General features: G+C 40.2%; 1 protein-coding gene across 1 annotated transcript in view; it reads left to right on the forward strand.

The window, feature by feature from the left end:
• The window catches only part of LOC113961317 (phosphoglucomutase-like protein 5), a 34666-nt gene that overhangs the window by 9635 nt on the left and 2916 nt on the right, over positions 1-22115 (forward strand). The window contains exons 3-6 of the mRNA XM_027671591.1: positions 307-422; positions 8801-8936; positions 9892-10075; positions 13694-13828. Coding sequence (XP_027527392.1) covers positions 307-422; positions 8801-8936; positions 9892-10075; positions 13694-13828 — 571 coding nt within the window. The remainder of the gene's footprint in view (positions 1-306; positions 423-8800; positions 8937-9891; positions 10076-13693; positions 13829-22115) is intronic.

Consider the following 22115-nt stretch of genomic DNA (forward strand, 5'->3'; position numbering starts at 1 on the left):
AAAAAACCATGTATTTAGAGTTAACTATTTCTTGCTCAGTAAGAAGAGAAAGATACTGGTAAAGCCTGTTGAGCTAAGGTCCTACATTTTCCAAAATACTACATAAACATACCTGGGTTCTGGTTGAAGTTAGGTTCTGAGACAAGGATCAGTTTTGTATGGTGTTGTTGATCTGTTCTTGTTTGTTTTTTTTTTAACTTATATCCCAGCTGTCAGGAAGTGTAGTGAGACCTAGAATATTCCTCAAGTGACCTCATATCGTATGTAAGAAAAGCACTGTCTTAATCTTGTGATGTTTTATTCCAGAGTGGCCAAAGTAATGAAGGTTCCTGTGTATGAGACACCAGCAGGATGGAGATACTTTTCCAATCTCATGGACTCTGGACGTTGTTCACTTTGTGGAGAGGAGAGTTTTGGCACTGGTAAGTAATACATGCTCTAAAATTGCCACAGACTTTTATTGACAACTTTTAATTTTCTGGATGCCTCAAGTCAAACCCAAAAGAATCAGCGAATTAACTGTTTTGTGCTGGAACTGTTTTGTGCTGGAGAACTGTCTGTTGTTCACATTTTGAGGGTCATCTTTCAACTGTGGTGTCCATCACCTCCACCAGAGGTGTGAAAAATGTAGAAGACAGATGTTCAGAAGTGACAGGCAAACTTATTACTGTGCAGACAGCTTTTGAAGGTGCCTGGCACTCTCTTCTGACTTGCACATAATGCAGAAAGATTTCATTGGTTCCACTGTAATAGTCTTTTCACAGACTGCAACAGCATTTGGAGGGATTTTGCCCATATGGAAACCATGTGGTTTTTCCTAATGTGATTAGGTGTACAAAGTATGAGGATTGGTATTTCCAATGGCATTTCTAAACAAACCTGTTACAGGCAACCCTTTTTGAAACATCACAATTACTCAAACCTCAGATAAAATCATCATTAGAAGAAATTCAGTTACATATTAGCATCTCTGTTTTCCCTGGGTATTTGTCCCTTATCTGTCACAAGAACCAGTCAAGCAACAGAATGCAGAATGAACAACAAATTTGAGTCATCAGAAATATAGTGCTGACAGGAAGCATTAGAGCAGACAATTAAAATATGTAGTCTGTAAATCTGCACAAATATGGCTTTAGTTTATGAGAAAAACTGAATAAATTTCAGAATGGGTTTTTTTTTTCTTTTGCTAGATTCTGGCACAGGATCATGTACTGGAATAACTTAACCATATACCTGGTTAATAGTTTATTCTGTATTTTGATGTGAGTTTCATGGAGTTCTTTATTTTGAATGTGAAATTCTTTGGCTGCAGCTTTTTGTAGAAAATTATTTACCATGCAGTGAAACTTGTTACATTTTTCTTTAATTAAGTCAAGTATTCAGTTTGTTGGTTGAGGTCAATTAGAGCAGAATGCTACTTCTTTAAAAATGAGGATACCTTTAATCCATAGACATGCCACTCTATGTGTCATTTACTGTATAGATCTGAATGGACTATGATGGAAGAACCAAAAATGTGTTAGATTTCTTTAGATGTCTCTAAGTAAGAAGGAAGAGAATTTAAATTAATAATGAATGTTAATTTTCTTTTTGTTGTGAATGGTAACCAATGTCCCATGATTAGCAACCTGGATGCCTTCACTAATCGCTGTGAGTGGCACAGGTTTGTATTGCCTTGAAGTATCTTTTGAATAGATACTTTCTCTACAGGGTGCTCTGCAAGGTCACTGAATGATTTTTAATTTGAAGAGAAGGGTAGGAAGATCTTGACCTGTCAGAATATACTGCTATTTGTTGTGGTGTGTTGTTGAACTCTGCTTCTATTTGCCCATGAGAGGTGTGAACTGGGAGTTTTCAACTCTCACTGCTTTTTGATTCTTTTTCATCAGGCCAATTCTGTACCTCTTCCCTCTAAATATTTGAAGTTCCTCCTGCTCATGCAAAACCAGATACTTTCACAAAACTTCAGTGGGTTTAGAGACTCCAGTATGACCTCATTAGCACCTCAATATTTTGAAAAAATATCCTACTGTTAACATCATTCTGAAGAAAGGGAAGTGTGGGTTTTAACAGGAAGGAACTTGTACGAGTTTTGATGGTGAGTTCCCATAGGCTGAAGTACATCTAGATACCTTAGCCCACAGAGTGCAGCATATCCTGCTTCATGCAGGTTTATATGTAGAGGTATGTAAAACGAACAGGGGGGTTGAGGTCTTGATCTACTGAAAAGTGAAGACATTGTGATCTGTATTGGCTAAGTTTATTATCCTCAGTATCTGATAGTGGTTTAATTTGGGAAGGGAAACACTCATGGCGGTCAAGGAAGGGCATCTGGGGTTTGTCTGTTCCAGATAGGCAATAAAATTCCCCGAACTTCTCTCTGTTCTTGCCCTTGACTTTTTTCTTTGCTTGTATCTTTCTGTAGGGCCCTAAAACAATTGCATTTTGTACTGTAGCCTCTCTTCCAAATTTGCAGCTCCTGTCTCCTGATCTCAGACCAGTCTCTGCATTCCTAGCACTCTCTGTATTCTTGTATTAGTCTGGTGCTCCTATCCTGTCGTTAATTCTTCAGATTACTGATAAATCCTGTCTCTTGTGAATTCTAAGGTTGCTTGAACAACGTATTGCTGCCAGCATGGAGAGCTGTTCTACAGCAATATCTCTGTATCGTGGTATGTTCTTGTCCGATAAACTTTATTGTACCTGCAGTACTTCAGTGCAGAAAGCTTCTTGATCTCCAATTTAATCCAATTCCATCTAAAGGCAAATCTGGATCCTCAAGATTCAATCCCATGGGCATCCAGAGAACTTGAGCATGGGGTTTAAATTCTTTAATGCATGTGTAGTTGCTGTGTAAAAAACATAGATGACAGGAGGAGAGTTCCTAAAGAGGTTGTGGAGTCTCCCTCACTGGAGATATTCAAGAACTGTCTGGATGCAATTCTCTACCGTGTGCTCTTGGATGACCCTGCTTGAACACGGAGGTTGGACCAGATGCCCTACTGTGGTCCCTTCCAATCTTACCCATTCTGTGACTCTGTGACTATGTGATACTTACATAGGCAATTAAGCAATGATTATGATGCCTAAAGTTTGTTTTTCTCCCTGCCTCCATTTCCTTATCATCTTTCAGTTCAATGCAGCTGTCTGAAATGTGTCCTCATATGCCAGCAGGTTTATTTGTAAAACATAGTCTGGTCTGTTGATGACCAATACTTTAGCAATGTGAGCTATTTTTAGCAGCAAATATTTACCTTATTGCAAATCTTTTAATAATGTCCTAAGCTGTGTGACCCTCACAAGTTTCTGCCAGTATTGGGCATTTGAATCAATTTTACAGCTTCTGCTTAATCATATCTATTTAGGGAGTTGAAAGTTGGCAGTTCTTCAGCTTTCAGCATGGAATATTTATATAAATATACCATATAGTGATCAGAGTGGGAAACTTGGTGCTCTGTGCAAGAGGAAGGAGTTTTAAAAATCCACATTCTATCATCAAACTGCATTGGAAAGCAATTGCTCGTGTACCCAGGTAATTCAGCCCAGCTGGTATTTCCAAGTAATACAGAGCCCTGGTTTTATAACACAAGGGATTTTGCTCCGGCAAGTAAATAAAAGCAAGTTTTCTACTATAAAAGGACAAAAGATTTTGAAAACATCTCATAGAGCTGTGTTTCCCAAACTTGTTTTCTGGCAGCTGATCTTGGAACTCAACCAATGCTTTAAAAACTTCTTCCATTTTTGTAGCAGTGTGGGGAGCTTGTCAGATAAAGTTAGTAGCTTTCTGGTTCTATGACTAATGCCCAGCATACAGTTCAAAGAGGGGCATGAGTAGCAGCAATTAGTTTCTCAATTTCATCAGAAAACTATTAATCAGGATTAGGAGAGCTGTGTGACTGATTTATCTCTCTGCAGTTTAAGCCACTTCAGTAATTGCTACGACTTCTATAAATTTACTTGCTTCGTTCCAAATTTCCAGATTCTATTAACATCAGCCACCTTTCCCTGAAAGATTATGCAGAAGAAGAACTAGTGGAGAATAATTACGTGCTGTTGCTAAAATAAATGAAAGCCTCCAAAGAGATGTTTGGTATCTGTTACAGTAAGACAAATCTAAAATAATCTCATTAACTTGAATTAAAGAAGAGATCAGAATGCTCCTAAATTTTCATTTGCCTAAAATATCAAGTTTCAGATTGCTGGAAATTGTAGGACTCAAAGTGTGTGCAAACAAAATTATTTACTGTGCATTTCTGTACTCCTGTGATTTTCCTTGGTTTAAAGTCACATTTATAAAATGCAATGTGCTAGACAGTGATGACTAAGTTAGGGAAAAACAATTACATTTTATTTGTGCATATGGCCCTCAAGGCTTGCTGTCCCTATCAGAATTGGATATCTCAGATATCTAAGTTAGACGTAAAAGCCAGCATATATGGCTAACAGCTTTCAAAGAGCAGAAAAATCATAATATGAACATATTTGCATGAACTTACTTTGTTTCTCAAGCTACTGCTTCTGAAAAGTTTTCTTCAGTTGAAGCCTGTGTAAGCTGAGTACTTCTTTATGAATGGTAACATGCTCTGAGAATTTTTCCTAGGTTGTTCACTCTGAGTCTGGACATAGCAATTGACTGTTGCAGCAGTAAAAAATAACTTTTGCTTTGTTATATGGAGAAATAACAGATTAACTTAAAAATAAATTGTTGAAACACTTGCAGGTATTATAATTTCCCCGAACAATGGCAAATTAAATGTAATGGTTAAATCAGAAAAAGGAATGGTTGACTCCTCTGTTTTCCTTTTTTACTTCAGCTCATTAAACACATTTCATTAAATCTGTGGATGTTTCAATTAAAAGTAGCACTGAGAATCATACTGAGGTTACTGAGACCCTTCAGCAAGTTGAGAGGGATATTACTATTTGGATTTCAGGAATACATAGTTGCGAGGCACCTCCTTGTTCCCTTTGCACAGGTCAGGTCTACCTCTGCAGATCCACTGGATCTGTAAAACACGGAATGGTGTTAGCTGAACTGAGACAGAGGAACCAACTCCCTCCCTGGAGTTTCTACAGTGTGAGCTGGGCAGGAGGAATAAGTTAAGAGAGAGTAACCAAAGACACAGACAACTGTGTGAAAGGTGAAAATCAGAGTTGACTAATAGAATTGCAGTAATAGATTTTAATTTGCTAAAAGAAGGAAGGGCAATAAATACAACAACATATGTGCATACAGTAACACAGTTGATGGATGTGCTGGTGAAATAAAAGAAGGGGAATAAACTAGTGCTGAGAAATCCCAGCTGTCAATTTTCCTTCTGTTAAGACTGATGAACTGAGACACTTCCTGGGCACACATACTATACTCATGTCAGGCTAGCATTTTTAATTGGTGACTTTTGATTCTGAAACACTTGGGTTGTTTCCAGCTTTTCCATCCAGAATTTTGCCTTTGGATTACTTTCTCCCAGTCCTTTCTCTTTCCAGAGAAGCAACAATTTATGTCCTCCTGAAAGACATGCAAGGACAGAGCACGTGCCAAAGCTCCGAAGTTGATTAGAAGAATGTTACATGTATACATTCAGCCCTCTTCATATAGATTTATGAACTTAAGCCACATCAGAACAAAGTTCAGAGATACACAGTAGTGTAGATTCACAGTAGAGAGCCTTCCAGAAATGCTCCTGCCCATGTTTCATTGGAACATTTTGGTTCAGTGAAACATATTTAAAGTGTTTGTTAAATCCAAATGCATTTCTTTGGTGTTCAGCTCAGTGGTCATGATGTATAGACCATTTTGCTGAATGACTGCTATGCCTTTCACTGTATGATTTGCTGGCCTGCAGTCTGCAGAGTGTTACACAACAGGAGAATAAATGGTCGTTTACCTTGGAACAAGTTGCTAAGGGGTTAAGCTTAGTGCCATGTCTCCACTTCTTGCTGGTGTCTGTTGAGACACTTAAGCCGTTTAAGTGGCTGGTGATACCAGCAACAGAGATAACTTTTTAGGTGAAATGGAATTTTTCAGTGCTAAGGATGAATGGCTGAAAGGAGAGGCAGGCAGGTTAAGAAGGAAAAGAACAGCCATGGTGGGGTGAGCTTGCTGTTACCAGTGTCCTGCCCTAGGGCTCCTCCACTGCAAAGGAGCAGCACCCGGGCTGTCAGCTCCACCTCCAGCAATGCTGCAACAGGGCCAGTCTCCAGCTCCCCGCAGCCCTGCCATGCCTGCCTAAGGACCTCCCCAAGCCAGGCCTGCCCATGGCCCCACATGCTGGCCTGGCCTTGCCCTATCCCCATCCCCAGGGACGTGCCTGATGCCCGGGGCTGGGGTTTGCCCTAGTACACCCGGCTGCCCTGCTCCTGGAGCAGCAGGATGGGCCCTGGCTGCTCCTGCCCTGCTGGCCTAGGGGAACCTCTGGTGCTCCCGGTCCCCTGAGTGTCCCCAGCCCCTGTGGTGACCTGATGACTTTTCCTGCTGTTACCAGAAGAATGATGTATATGCTGAGGGGGAAGTGACAGTTCTCTTCTAGATTTCTCTTTTGGTGGCAGGGGCAGAAGCCTGGACCATTATCTTGGATATGGTACTAATGACTGTGACTGTGCTGTCTGCTTTGCCTATAAGGAAGCTGACTTTATTATCCACAGGACATACTACTGGTGTTTGTGTAGAAGGTATCCTTAAGCTGATCTAGCGTATTACTGCAAGGAGGTAGAAGAAAAGGTGAGGGATGACCTTTAAGGTCCCTTCCAACCCAAACAATTCCTTGATTCTATGACCTGACTGTGAAGGACTGACTTCCTGTAGAGGGACATTTGTTTTCCTTTCTTATCTGAAGCTCTTTGGAAAGCTTTGGGAGCTCATAAATAACGCTGCCCTTTTTCTTCTGATTGTTTGGCACTCCGTGCTTTCACAGCAGGCAGGACTCACGAGCAGGGAACAAAGTGAGCTGTGGCTCCTTCTACAGCAGCTTCTCAAGGATCAGCCCTAAACTCTGGCTGTTGCAGTAGGAGACTGCCGTTGTTCCAGAGAGCTCCCAGATTACAATTCACGACAGACAAAAAGTAGCACAAAGGAGGTCCTCTTACTATCATGACAGCCACTTTGCAAATGCAAAGGAACGTTACTGTCTCAGCTCTTAAATCTTAAATGCCCTTTTCTGTAATACATAACACATAGACACAAACATAATTTATCTTCATGCAAGTCTTTCTCCTTGTTACAAGTGTTCAGTAATCATTCCCATAGAACTTGGATATTGTGCTGAATAGAAATTTGCATTTATTTAAGTAGGTAATGTTAGATTCAGGGTGTTGAGGTTGAATGTAACACAAGAAGTGCAAGTGCCAGTCAGAGCTGTGGCAGACCCAGGACAACAAGCTCTTAGCAAAACCATATGAGTAGGGGCTGCTCTCCTGATTGTTGATCTCTCCTAAGAAGTGGGACTGCAGGTTCAAGGCATCAGCAGTGACTGGAAGACTGAACCCAAAGAATCACCCTGTGGCTATCTGCAGGTCTTGTTATTTTCCTTATATACCATTAATATGTTAACAGTTTTTCACAGGTTTAACAGCTTCAGGGAATCAATTTACATTATGGGAACTATGTCCTCTGCCAGTAGCAAAACACAACTGTTTTGACAGATGACTGTGTGGACCTGGCAGGCTGTTATGTAAAACCACAGCACTGCGAAGCAGTCTTGCTGCAATACGATTTTTGTGTTTGAGGAAGGAGGATACTTCAGAAAACAGGTTTTCAACCTAAAACTGTTTAGATTCCTCTCTGGAGGATTTTGCTAAGTCTCTTCTGAGGACACAGACAGTTCAACTGGTTGCCTCCATAATCAGTAGTTAATTAATGGAGAAAACAAAATGGAGAAAATGTCTGAATTATTGCACTTGGTTTGTACTCAGGATTTCAATAATGCGCGTCTAGACAGAAAACCATAAGGTTGCAGCTAACAAACTTCAGCCAAATCTAGTATATTATGCCAGAGCAATGGCCACATATTTGGTCTCTCTTCGATTTTCATGAGTCTATGAGCTTATATAATTGTCTTCATTACTACTGAATGTCAGGGATCTTGGATCTTACTTGGATCTGAGACTATATGCTAAATCCTATCCGATATTGCAAAATTGTTGCTGGTCTTCATTGTTGTAATAACTTCTCTCTTCTGAAATATAAACCTAGGAATGGGTTTAGATCTGAGCATCCAAACATCTTTAGATGGTATAGAGAAATGTAGAAAGGAGAAAAAGTGCCATTCTCTGGTTTGCTTTGGGGTTTTTTTGCCAGAAAAATCTTTTCAAGCTCTTGGATTTTGTCCTGATGGGAGATCATGAACATTCTGAAAATTCTTTCACTGCAGCTTGACAGATGAACATCTGCAGAGATATGAAGATGCTGTTGAACATGACTCTTTAAACACAGAACATTCTGGTTCATGGCTAGGTTTACATATCTAGCCCCATTCTGGAAAACAGTAGCAGAGGTGAAAACACCCTTCAGTGAGCAGGAATCATGACTAAAATTGTTTTCCTACTACTACCATTTCTTTTCAAATACTTGTACATATTTTTACTTAACCTGAGAAATATGGATTTTGTCATGTATTAATAAATCATATTTTAAACTTCATTTCTGACTGTCTGTCTGGAATATATTAGAGGTGCTGAGGTTAGTACTATTGATGACTGTTATGTGACATACAAAGTTAAATTAGACATCTGCCCAGCTTCCTTACCTTGTTTTCTGATTTGCAGTGATACCAAATAATGCACTTTATGTCTGTCTCTTTAGGGTCTGATCACCTTCGAGAGAAAGATGGACTGTGGGCTGTGCTAGTTTGGCTTTCAATCCTAGCAGCCCGAAAGCAGAGTGTGGAGGAGATTGTGAGGGATCACTGGGCAAAATTTGGCCGGCACTACTACTGCAGGTGAGAAAAATGAGGAAAAGGCTCAGGAATTTATGCAGTTGGTAGGAGAATTCTGCTACAGTCATTGTTTGTTTAGATATGCTCAGCTGTGCTTAGGTGTGCATTTGATCAATGAAAATCTGCCATGGATTATCACTGTTCTGTAGGCAGGTTTTTCCTGATGAGTAAGTGGCAGAAGAAAGAGCAGCATATATATGTTGCTGCTAGTATATGAGTAATTGAATTTTCTGATATTGAATGGCAGAAAGATTTTAATTATTTACTTGTGAAATATGTAGGTGTAGCTTGTTACATGACATTGAAAAAGAATCAAAATCCCAGTAACATTTACTCCTGCATTTTTTTCTGCCAGTGCTTCCATATGACAATGTTTTAGTGAGAACTGAAACTATGCCTACTTTAAATTTAGGATAATTCCTCCAAGCATCCAAACATTTACTTATTTTTATTAAGGTCTCAAAATGGTGAATTCTAGCTGTCATTTACATTTTAGTTTCTGCCCCTCTCTTAATCCAGACTTAATACAGAGGAGCTTGCAGTTTGTACTGTTTTTTGCATGTAGCTGTTCCTCAAAACTTGTAGCAAAGTTTTCTCTATCCCCGTTGTCTGTTGAGCATGCACTGTGTCCTTAATTTTGGAAAGCTAGCTGAGTATCAGTGATGTTTTCTATGCTACTTTAGAAACTATGCATTTTCTAAATTATTTCTGTTGACTCAGAGTCAGGTGGCCAGCGTAGAACTGTGCTGCACACATGTAATAGTCAGATTGCACAGGACTTGCACGTGTGTGCTGGTTTAATTTGCAATCAGTACTTCATTGGTCCACCTCTAATTTTTGAAGTGAGCAGTAAATTGCTAATTTTGAGTATATAGAATTCTGTGAAAGCAGAACTGTCTTCTCTAGGGCTCTGAGGACTTACTTCTTGGTTCTGCCTTTTTTTTGATATATATGCAAGGTTTGATTATGAAGCACTGGAACCCAGAACAGCATATTTCATAATGAGAGACCTGGAAGCTTTGATCACTGACAAATCATTCAGACATCAGCAGTTTGCTGTGGGTAACAATATCTACAGTGTGGAAAGAACAGACAGCTTTGAGTTCGTAGATCCTGTGGATGGCACTGTGACCAAAAGACAGGTATGGCTGTAGTGATGGAGTAGCAAGGGTTTGCACTTGTCATGTTGTCTCCAACAATGTTGTTTCTAAAGTTCAGCTGGCAAGACTGTCCATTTATTTATAGGATGGTGTTTTCTTTGCTTTGATAGATACTGCATATTCTACTTAAGATTGGCTTGGTCTTATCCAAGATAATCCACCTCTGGTTTAGCTTGCACTTGCTGTACCTAATTGGAGACAGTAGTATCACAGTGAACATAGGATGGGATGAAGTCCCTGTTGACAGCAATGCATGTATTGGGAGGGTTCCCTTTCCAGAACAGTGGAAAATGTCATCTAAAAAGAAGATCTTTCCTTTTTCTATTATCTATCTATATACATGTATTACAAACAAAGTTAGAATTTTCTTGCTTTTGGTGACCCACAGGATTTACATAATTAGGTAAAATATCTATTGTAGCCAATAGCATGCAGAAGACTTTAGTAGATTGTACCCTATGTGGGCACAATTGACTTCTCTAGTCCAAATCACCAGTTCCTCCTGGGCTCTGCCTATACTGAGATTCCTTAACTGTCAAGAACTGCAGTTCAAACTGAGCCTTCAGCGTTTTGAAACTCATGATGTGCTCAAGAGTAACCATGCACTTTTGCCAAGTGTAAATGTATGTTCAAGTATCTTGAATATGAGCTATGGCTCATATTAAAATTTGTCCTGATTTTATGTTGTTTATATTTTTTGTCCTGGTTTCTCTGTTTTTTTAATTACTTGACCTCATCAGACCCTAGTAAATGATATTACAAGCCATTAAAACTGTTGTCATGCCATTCTGCTGAAAGTCTTTATAGTTTACTTTCATTGTTGCATCCAGGAAACATAAGCAGCCCATCTGCCACTGAGCTACTCTCTGGGTGTATTACTATTGAAACAAGATATGAGGATATTGTCATATCCAAGTCCAGTGGAAAATTACAGGCATGGCAGACTTGTGACTTGTGTACTTTGAAAAAACAGCTTGTGGGTTTTCATTGCACTTTTCTTTCCCTTAATTTTCATCCAGAGCCCTTGCTCTATATTGGAATATAATTGCTAGTTCATATCACTGTGTAACACAAACAGAGAAACATGACTTGGCCTGTTTTCAGATGGACTCTGAAAAGGAGACCATAAAACCAGAAAGCAAGTTTTGTCACAGGGAGAAGCTCTTAATTATTCAGAGTACAGTTCAACCAGTTTGCCTTTTGGCAAGGACACATTCCTAGCTCCATTTGTCTGCAGCCTCGTTGGGATTCTCCAAGCACGATAAAATAGGGGAGGACGTTGATCCATGCCAATGAAACAAGAGTTCACTGCTGCCATTCTCCTCAGGTAGTTTGCTCATCCTCTAAATGCAAATGCCTCTTCCAGACTATCCTAAGCTTCATGTGGATTTTCCAGCTATGTATTCAGGAACCTGTTCCAAGTTTTGTTCCCTGGTAGGTAGGGGAGAGCAATTTATATTCAGTGAATGAAAAGCTGGCTACATGATAATTAATCAGTGTTAATAAACAACATATTCAGAAAACAAATACAGCAACAAGAAAATAGGCCGCAAATAATACACTGATTGTAGCTTCTAATTAATTTTTTCTATTGAAACACATAAATATTGTTTATCACAGTGCAGTAATAAGGCATAACATTAAATTAAACATTCTACTGTTCTTGAAGACTGTTTTTGTTTTTATTTTAAGTCCTATTTTGCTAGCTTTTGCGAACACAAGCACATAACAATGCTGCTCCTGAGGATCCAGCAAGCCAGGAATGGAACCAGTTGCATTTTTTTGTGAAATTTGAATTATAAGGATGAAAGGTACAAGTTGCCCATTCACTAAGAGACAGAAGGCTCCAGGGAGACCTTATCGTAGCCTTTCAGTACTTTAAGGGGGCTTGTAAGAAACATGGGGACAATCCTTTTAGCAGAGCCTGTTGCAACAGGACAAGTGGTAATGGCTTTAAACTGAAAGAGTAGACTCAGACTAGGTATAAGGAAGACTTTTTTTTTAGTGAGGGTGGTGAAACACTGGAATAGGTTGCCCAGATTGGAGGTGGGTGCCCCACCCCTAGAAACATTAAAGATCAGTTTGGATGGCACTCTGAGCAACCAGATCTAGTTGAAGATGCTCCTGGTCATTGCAGGGGGATTGGACGGGATGACCTTTAAAGGTCCTTCCAACCTAAACCATACTATGATTCCGTAGTTATCAACCAATCAATGCTATATATGGTGCTGAAGATGTTTTGGCATATACCTGAGAAAACAGCGGTTTTACTTATTCTTTAGGATATTGGAGCACTGTGTTACCAACGTCAGTGTCCTCTCAAGGTGCTGATAAAACTGGAAGAGCAAAATGCATCTCTTTTAGTTCTCTCATTTTTTAATGGTTTACTGCCCTTTAAACAAAAGTAGCAAGGGTTTCAGTTTATGCACTAGGCGTTTGACAACAGCAGGATTAAGGGGAACTAAAGTTCAGTGACGTAGCAGAGGTGACACTTAGTCTAAGGGTACCATTTACAGTTCTTCATATTAGTGCAGAACTGGTAGAATATTGCAACACTATAACTATTTATCTGTGCAATTTGGTTCCTTGGCCTGAATGGCCCCCCTGTAGAGAAACTGTGGATCCAAGTATATAGACTCTGGTTTATATATGCTGTGAGACCCCTGGTGGCCTAGTGGTTAGCATGCAGGACTTTCACTGCTGCGACCACGGGTTCAAGTCCCCGGTCTCCTGGCCTGATGGAGGTCGTTAGCCCTGTGTGGCCATCCATCTATGAGAAGGACACTCTAAACAAACCTACGTCCTGAGGACCTCACTGCCATTGTCCAAGCTTGCTTGGCCCCGGCAGATGAACCTTAGGATTAAAGGGTGGGCTCAGTTCAGCGCAGGCTGTGTCTCACCTAAAAAATCCATTGCGCAGGCTGGAAAGGTAAAAGACCTTTCCCCAAATCTTCGTTCGCGAAGATGGGCCATTATTATATATGCTGTACAAAATGGGGGAGGAGGAAAGAAAAAAAGAGGTGAAGATAGGAGCAAAGAGCAAATTCACAGTTAATTAATTAAATTAGTCAATCACTTTTATTATATACACAGTTAATATGCATTAATTAGTGTACTTGAAATTAATTACACCTTATGTTTTCCAAGTTGTACTACAAACTTATTGAAATTCTTGCAGTCAGATATTAATGCATGGTCTTTGAGGGCCAGCAGCTGGTCCTGTCTTTTGTATTCACTGCTGACAACTGGTTTTTGATCCTGGGATTCTGTATTTCTTAGGCCACTCATCCTTGGAGATCTTATACCTATTTCTCAGGCCATTGATTTTGCACTCTGCCACATAGAACAAGAACAAATCAGGTCAAGAAAATAAAAACAGCAGTAAGAGAGTATTTGTTATGAGGAGTGGGAGGGAATGTACAGCATAATTTCTAGTCTTTAATGGGGAAAAAGAGGAATGAGTGAGTTGTCCAAAGTTCCAGAGAAAAGAGGAATTGCATCCAAATGCCTCTACCTTTCACTTTTTATTTTAAAGCAGTGAATGGTGATTTGTAAAGGTACTGCCACTTTACATATATGCTGTTTCTTATTCTCTCATAGGGGCTGCGGATTATTTTTTCAGATGCTTCCAGGCTCATCTTCAGAATGAGTGCTTCAAGTCATGTGAGAGCTACTCTCCGGATCTACGCAGAGAGTTATGAAAAGGATCCTAGCCAACACAATAAGGAACCACAGGTAATGAAATAGGATTGTGGTAAGCCAATAAGTAATGTACTACCTCTGTAACAGCAGTGGCTATGAGTTCTCATCTTTAATCAGAAGTAACACTCAGTGTTTGGACTGGTTTACTGTGTTTGTAGATGATTTTCCTAGTCTTGTAAATCTACTCGCTTTGAGGCAGGAACAGCAGTTTTAATATATGTTTGTGTAATATCTAACACAACAAGAAGGCATGGTAATATCTAACACTCTCAAGGGCTGAGATGCCTGGTGATGAATTCTGGGCAATGACTCCAAGTCTATTAAAAGAAGACATTCTAGTTTGAATTTTTTTCACTATTTTTTTAAAGAGTCATAATCCAAGTTCTAGAACAATATTTTAAAAAGATAACCATTTTTCAAGAATGTTGTCTGGAAGTCAGGGCATCCCAAGTATTCCTCATGGTGAGACTACAGTTAGGAAATATGGATGCCAGATGCTAAACAATGTAGAGATTCCTTTTAAGGGAAAGACTTGCAGTTGTCTAAGAATTATATCATAACCAGACTTTTTCCTAAGAAGAGTAAATGTTGAAAGCAAGTTACTGGAAAGTCCAGCAGATGCCTAGAGCAATTAATATAAATCATGTTTCACACACTCAGATTTTTCCCAGGAAACCACCTTTATGCTGTGATATACAAGACAGGACTAAGGATGTTTCATGGAAAAGAAAGCATTTGGTTGTGGTAAATCAAAACACTGTAGTTTTAAGTCAGGTGTAGCTGTGTGTTCATGACTGGAATGCAAATGCAAATGTCCCAAAACATAAAAACTTTCAAATGCGTTTGAACCCTAGGTGAATGTTTGGTATTGCCTTTTCACCAGATTCTCACCATAAACTTAGCAAGTTTCTTCTTGTGCTATTAAACATTGTCTGTCAGGCACAAAAAGTGCTTCAGTTTTTACAGAAATGTTGCAGACTCCATGCCTGCAGATATGATCTATTAAGTAACAGTTTGCATCCTCAGTAACTTCTTGGATAGAATACTTATAATGTTAAAGCTCTGACAGAGTGAAGGACCTTTTTTTAGCAATTTTATTGGTTTTTCTGTTTATCCAGGTTTACCCAGCTAGCAAGATCATTGATGTATTTTGACTAGGGAAGAGCACTGCTACAATCCCATTTACAGCTGCTACTGTATTGGATTTACATGGCAAGGTTTTGATAGCAAGGGGGCTACAGGGGTGGCTTCTGTGAGAAGTTACCAGAAGCTGCCTCCATGTCAAAAAGAGCCAGTTTCAGCTGGCTCCTAGATGGACCCACCACAGCCTCAAGCTGAATTCCATTTTTCTTGTAGGCTCCCTTCAGGTACTGGAAGGCCACAGTTAGATAACCCTGAAGCCTTTTCTTCTCCAGGCTGAACAAATCCAATTCTCTCAGCTTTTCCTCATAGGTAAGGTGCTCTATCCCCCTAATCAGCTTGATGACCCTCCTTTGGACTCACTCCAACAGATCCATGTCCTTCTTGAGCTGAGCACCCTCGAAGCTACAGAGTACTCCAGGTGGGGTCTCACCAAGAGCAGAGTACAGGGGCAGAACAACCTCCCTTGACCTGCTGGCCACGCTGCTTTTGATGGAGCCCAGAATACATTTTGCTTTCTGGTTGGCAAGTGCACATTGCTGGGTCATGTCCAGCCTCTCATGCACCAGGACCCCCAAGACCTTCTCAACAGGGCTGCTCTCAATCTGTTCATCCCCCAGCCTGTATTGATACCGGGATTTGCCCCGACCCAGGTGCAGCACCTTCCTCTTGGTCTTATTAAACTTCATGAGATTCCCATGGACCCACTTCTTGAGCTTGTCCAGGTTCCTATGGATGGCATCCCATCCTTCAGGTGTGTCAACTGCACCCCTTGGCTTGGTGTCATCTGCGAATTTGCTGAGGGTGCACTCGATCCCCTTGTCTATGTCATTAATGAAGATATTAAATAACACTCATCCCAGTATAGACCCTTAGGGACACCACTTGTCACTGACATTGTGGTGGTTTGAAACTCGCAAGGATCCAATTTTAAGTTCAAGCCCCCCTCCCACAGTCTACCCCTGTGAGAGGGTTTAGTGATGGTATGGACTTGATATCTTTTTCACTTCATGTGGAGAGTTTTCAGACAAAACACAACCATTCGTTATTGGGGGAAGGGAAAAGTATTTACAAAGGTTTATTTACTCACACCTATATATATATATATATTTACATTGAATTAAATTCCTCTTTTCCTTCAATAAAAGTCCAAGAAGGAAAGAGAAAAGTCTTTCTGTCACTGCACAGGCCACAGTTCCTTCGTTTCAGTTTTTTGTGGCACTGGTTAGTGTCCATCATTTTCCTAAGGCAGCAGATTTAAGCATGGCAGTCAGGATTTTGGTTCTTACTTTGTGGAAATTCCAACCCCGAACCTGAGCCTTCGGGGGATTTCCTTGTAGATCTTCACTCCTCTTGGGGTAGAACATTGAAGGCAGCTTTCAGTTCAGTCTTACCAAAGCTCCTTTGCTCTGTCCCAGCTCGCCAGCATGATAGAAGCAGCAGCAGCAGAGGGCACGGCCATCTCCCCCGTGTTCCATCCTGGCTCAACTCTCAGGACGACTCCGGGTTTCTCGGCTCCTCTGCCTCACTCTAGCTGCTGCTGCATTTTGGGACTCCCTAAAGGTTTGGAAGTCCACCCCTCCTCTTCAACAGGTCTCTGTCTCTGAGTTTTGGGAAATTAATACAGTCTTACCCCAAACCAGCTCTGTTGAGTTTTCCTCTGTTTCGTTGCCAGCTCTCCCTCCTGCAGGAACATCTCTGCATCCTTCAGCCGGCTTCATGTTATCTTGTTGCTACTGGCTATCTTTTTGACTCTCAGCCATCGCTGTCTCTGTTCAGGACTGCTCCACTGCCGCTTTCAATGTTTTCTGCTGCTGCTGACAGTAAGGAAATTCTCCCACCTCTTGATTACGGGACCCAGTCCAGCTTTGACACTGCACCGGGTCTCTCGTAGCCTCAGCTGGGGCTGGGGGCACTTGGCCCCCAGAGGGGGCTCACTGGCCCCCTGCTTCCTCGTGGTTCAGATCATGGCTACCAACCTTCTAAAACTACCTCACCCCCTTCTCTTCCGTTGCTGTGGGTATGTAATTTCCGCAGGGCGCATATGAACCTTTGATTGGTCTAGTATTATCAGTGGGGCAAACCATTACTGCCCCAGAGAAAAGGTTTTTCAAACCACCACCAAGAGTCTTTGGGACTCTTAGCTGTTGAGTCCACCATCCAAGCAATTTCTCATCCATCTAACAGTCCACCCATCAAACCCATCTCTCTCCAATTTAGAGAGAAGGATATTGTGGGGTACCATGTAAAAAACTTCACCGAAGTCCAAATAAGTGACATCTGTAGCCCTTTCCTTGTCCACTGCTGTAGTCACTCCATCCTAGAAGGCCACTCAGTTTGTCAGGCAGGACTTACCCTTTGTGAAACTCTGCTGGCTGTCCTGAATCACCTCCCTGTCCTCCATGTGCCCTAGTATAGCTTCTAGGAGGATCTGTTCCATGATCTTCCCAGGCACAGAGGGGAGGCTGACAGGTTGGTAGTTCCCAGGGTCTTCCTTTCTATCCTTTTTAAAGATGGGTACAATGTTTCCCCTTTTCCAGTCACCTGGGACTTCACCTGATTGCCACGACTTTTCAAATATCATGGAGACAGCCAACTCCCTCAGTCTTGTGCAATCTATATTGGGTACTCCTTAAATGGGATGCAGTGAATCACAGATGTTGCAATTACTTTTGCCGAAGACTACTAAAGAACATGCTAGTTAGCTGCAGAATCATGAGATTAGCAGCAACCAAGCAAGGATTTTGGGACATGAGTTGTTTCTTTTTGTTTTAATTGGAAAAGGCAAGCCAATTAAAAAAAAAGAAAAAGAAAAGATCAAAAATATGTCTTGATCATCAAACACTGAATTTCTGAAATGATTTTTGAATGGCGAGTATCGGAGGAAAAACAAACTGATTTGCATGTGGACCTTGTTTGGTATATGAAAATATTGTGTTACATATGGTTGTGTATATGAGTGATTATATAAAGTGATTGCTTGTGGTGTGAGTTTATCCAAGAGCTGAGAACTGAAATGAACAATCCAGAAGTCCTCGCGTCCACTATCACTTAATAGGGATAAAATGAAAGGAGTCTATATGGTTCTGTCAGGACATTGATACAACCTTAAGCACAAGCACAGTTTACTAGAGAATTATTACCTCTCTTTACTTTTGAAGCATTGAGTCTTTTAGCATGACTCTGGTCAGCTATTAGAACATACAGTATGGTCCAGAAAAATCATATAAAGTTGTTCTGGTTTTGTCTGGGTTGATTTTCTTCTTAGTAGCTGGTACAGTGCTATGTTTTGGATTTGGTATGAGAATAATGTTGATAACGGACTGAAATTTTAGTTGTTGCTGAGTAGTGCAGTAAGTATGTTAAGGACTTTTCAGTTTCCCATGCTCTGCCAGTAAGGAAGTGCACAAGAATCCAGGAGGGAGCATAATTTTGACAGGTGACTTGAACTGACCAAAGGGATATTCCATGCAGCAGGATACCAGGTTCAGTATACAAACTGCAGGGAGTTGGCTGTGAGGGGCTGATCACTGCACAGAGACAGGCTGAGTATCAGTCAGTGGGTGGTGAACTGTTGTATTGTGCATCACTTGTGGGGCTTGTTTGCATTTTATTTCTCTCTCTCTCTTTTTCCTTTTATTATTCATATTATTATCATATTTTAGTTTATTTCAGTTATTAAACTGTGCTTATCTCAACCCATGGGTTTTGTCTTTTTCCAATTCTCTGCCAATCTCACCAGGGGCAGGGGAGTGAGCAAGCAGCTGCGTGGTACTTAGTTACTGGCTGGAGTTGAACTACACTATACAGTGAACAAATTTTAAATCATCTGAGACTGCAATGGAAATAGATCATGTGAGAGTAATTATAAAAAAGAAATTAGTTCGCTAAACCTGATCTTTGCTCACAGCTCTTTGGACATACTGAAAAGAACTAATCTGTTGCAAACATAGATGTTTCCATTCACTACTCAGTTTACATTTTCTTCCTATCTGTTTCACCCATCATGCCTGCCCTCCTCTATTCTAGGGGCAGAACTGACTTCCCGACCTTTATTATTATTTTATTTGAGTTGACCGGGAGACCATGCACAAGAGCAGAGAGGTCAGTTTCCTTTTTTCAGTGGAAAGTGTGCTGCTTCATGGTAATAAACCTCACCACCAGTGCTGTGGATATTACAAAGTAGGTTCAGTTTGTTCCACAATGAACCAGACTATCCACATTGCTTAGATCTTTTAGGACAGGTGGCTGTGGTGTAAACCTTTCTGAAGACTTCTGGGTTTTTTTGGAATGCAAGGCCAAAGCAGCTTGAGCTGAGCTGTGTGTTGAGCCCCTAAGGCAGAAGCTCTGCAGGAGGTACAGCTGTGGTGCCAGACCTCAGTGAACTTCCTGCTAAGCTCCCTTTGTAGTTGTTTCATTCCATTCTTTGTGTCTCTCGAATCACTTTACTGTTGCTTTGTAAGTGTGTTGGTTTGACTTTTAAAATGTATTACAGCCAAAGGAAAAGCTCCTTCTGATAAATAAGGCCATCAAAACGTGCTTTGGGGGATTTGCCCCTCTCTTCTGCCTTTGTTTTTCTTTCATTTAGTTCATGTGATAGTGATTCTGTTGCCTAGGTTACAGAGCGCTAACAACAGCTTTAAGCGGTCACATGAAGCAGGGGAAAATGATGTGTAAGCAGGAAGAGGTAAGAAAGGAAGGAGTTATTTCTCAGTTTCCCTGTGTCCTTGTTCCAGCTGTCTCAGTTACCCTGACCTGTCTGAGCAACCTATTGTGTAATGTTTAAATGACAAAAAGAGAAGAACTGAGAATTAATTTAAGTGTTAGGAGAGAAAAGGATTTCTAGCCCATGTCTGAAATGTCAAGATTTATCATGATTTATACAATAATAACGCCACCTAGCAATTACCGATGTTGTTGAGTTCAAAGCATTCTGCAAGTATGTTTTTCTCAAGGCTGCCATTATAAACTAGAGAACTACTTTAATTGATACTAAAACTGATAGACAAACAATTGAAGACATAGAATTTGAGGTTTGATAGCAGTTTTTAGAGAGAGAATATGCGCAGGTGGTAAAGACTTGGCACATCTTTTATCATGACAGAACACCAGGAGTTAAACTATAGCCCTTTTTTGACAACTTCATTCTGTACTAACCCACTTATTTTATCTTTCTTTAATTCTGAGCAATTAACAATTGTTCCAGGGAGGGGCATTCTTTTGGAACATGGAGTACTATGCCAGCACTGCTTAGAAATCTGTCACAAGGTCCGAATGCTTGATGTGAAATAATTACTCTCTGTATGTGTCTTTTTGACTATTAGTAATTCAGGTGCCTAAATGTCTAGTCAAACAAGGTTTAACCAATTGTTGCTGAATCTTTTTCCCCAGTAGGGGGACTGGCTAATTCAGATGGCCTTACATTACTTCTCCATGTGGATACAAGGAGTATGTTGTTTAATGTTTAATGGTTTTGCTAATTATAACATACATACAAATATATATACACGCATACAAATCTAATAACTTTGATCCTAGTGTTCCACCGTGTACCTTCACTTGTGTATATGTAAAGCTGAGAGAGGCCAGAAGAGCACTGGTGGACACGATGCTGAATGCAAAATGCAGATGGGTGCAGTAAGAGAAGACAGAGCAAAAGTTTGAGAACAATAAAAGAGAGTTGTAGTTACCTGGTGTTCACTAAAACATTTAGATCCTATTTGAAGGTATTACCGTTCCCTTAGTGTTTGCTTGTTTTATTTTTCCCAGACAAATTCTGCGGAATTCTGTTCACTGGTGAGACCGATGGGGCAACTTGTTTTTGAGACTGTGAAAAGTGGATTTAAGACCTATGGAAAATGTCTGTGCATAGACTGTGTAAAATTGGTTTTCCTAATAAGGCTGAAATTCATTGCAGGCTGGGGGAGAAGCTAAAGAGCCTCATGGGCTTTCCAGGCTAAGCCTGGACAGCTGATTGTGCATCAGAACTGCATGAACTTGTGATGGAAGTTGGCTGGTTTTAGCATAAAAGCTACACATAGAAGGCTTTCACAAGGTGTTTCTTGACATACAGATGGCATTTATGCACCTATTCTGAGAAAACTGTTTTCTTAAGCCAAACTCTAGAGACATGCAGAGCTTTTAACCTGCAAGCAGGTACATTTCAGCCCTGCCTAACCCTTGATAAACCCCATGCATCATGGGACAAATCTTACGTGAGACCTTGATTAGAAGAGAGTGAGTTGTATGGAATTTTCTTGCAAGATCACAGAGAGAAAAAACACTACATGAGCCAAGCAGGAATGATATGCCTCTGGCAGCTCTGGTACAGATTATTCCCAAGCAAAAGGCTTTTAATCTTTATTTGCCTGATTTCAGATATCTGCTTGCTTGATTTATGTCGTGGTACAAGTAATCATTGCTACCAGTTTTTTTTTAGACATATAACTTCTATCTGTGGTTACTAAAGTAAAATTCTGATTAAATCAGTTCTGTAAATTTTCAATTCTTAAATTTTGTCTAAAGGACAACTAAAAAGTTGTCAAGAGATAAATGTGTTATTTAACGTTCTGAGTGGTTGCAATTGTTTTTTGAGCTGGCATGTCAATCATAAAGTTTTACAATTTCTTAAGTAGAAAGAACCATTTGAAAAATATTTTTAAATCAAGATCTCTTTGAGATATAGAAGGCTTTCTAGAGTCATATTATCGATAAGTGATTGCTGGCTGGGATTTATCTGTTGCAACTGAAGTGTAAACTATTCATGGCAGAGGTAAAGGAGTTTTTAAAAGGCATATGCAGTTCTAGTTCCTTGTTATTCTGTCCTGCTCTTGCCATTCCAAATATGAACGGCACTTTCACTTTTTTATATCTTCTGGATGAAGAAAATATAGTTACATTGAAGTATGAGAAGACAGAATTAGAGAAGGACTTTCTCTGTTGAGAAGCATGGTTGTAACAAGAAGAACATTTAGTAACAAGTGAAATCATTTGGCAAAAGTGCAGCACCTAAATTGTTTATGTAAATGGATGTCACATAAACTCATTTGATTTTGTGTTTTGTTCCAGCATTGTATAAAGTGTTGCTTGGTTTATTTTTTAATTTTAATGTTGAGTGCCTTTGTTGCCTAGGAAAGCAGAGTCTAGTGAAGCTGGTCAGCAGGGTTGCTTTTTAAATTTT

Source organism: Neopelma chrysocephalum, unplaced genomic scaffold (genome assembly GCF_003984885.1).
Source record: "Neopelma chrysocephalum unplaced genomic scaffold, ASM398488v2 Primary Assembly neopelma1_97102, whole genome shotgun sequence".
NCBI lineage: Eukaryota > Metazoa > Chordata > Aves > Passeriformes > Pipridae > Neopelma > Neopelma chrysocephalum.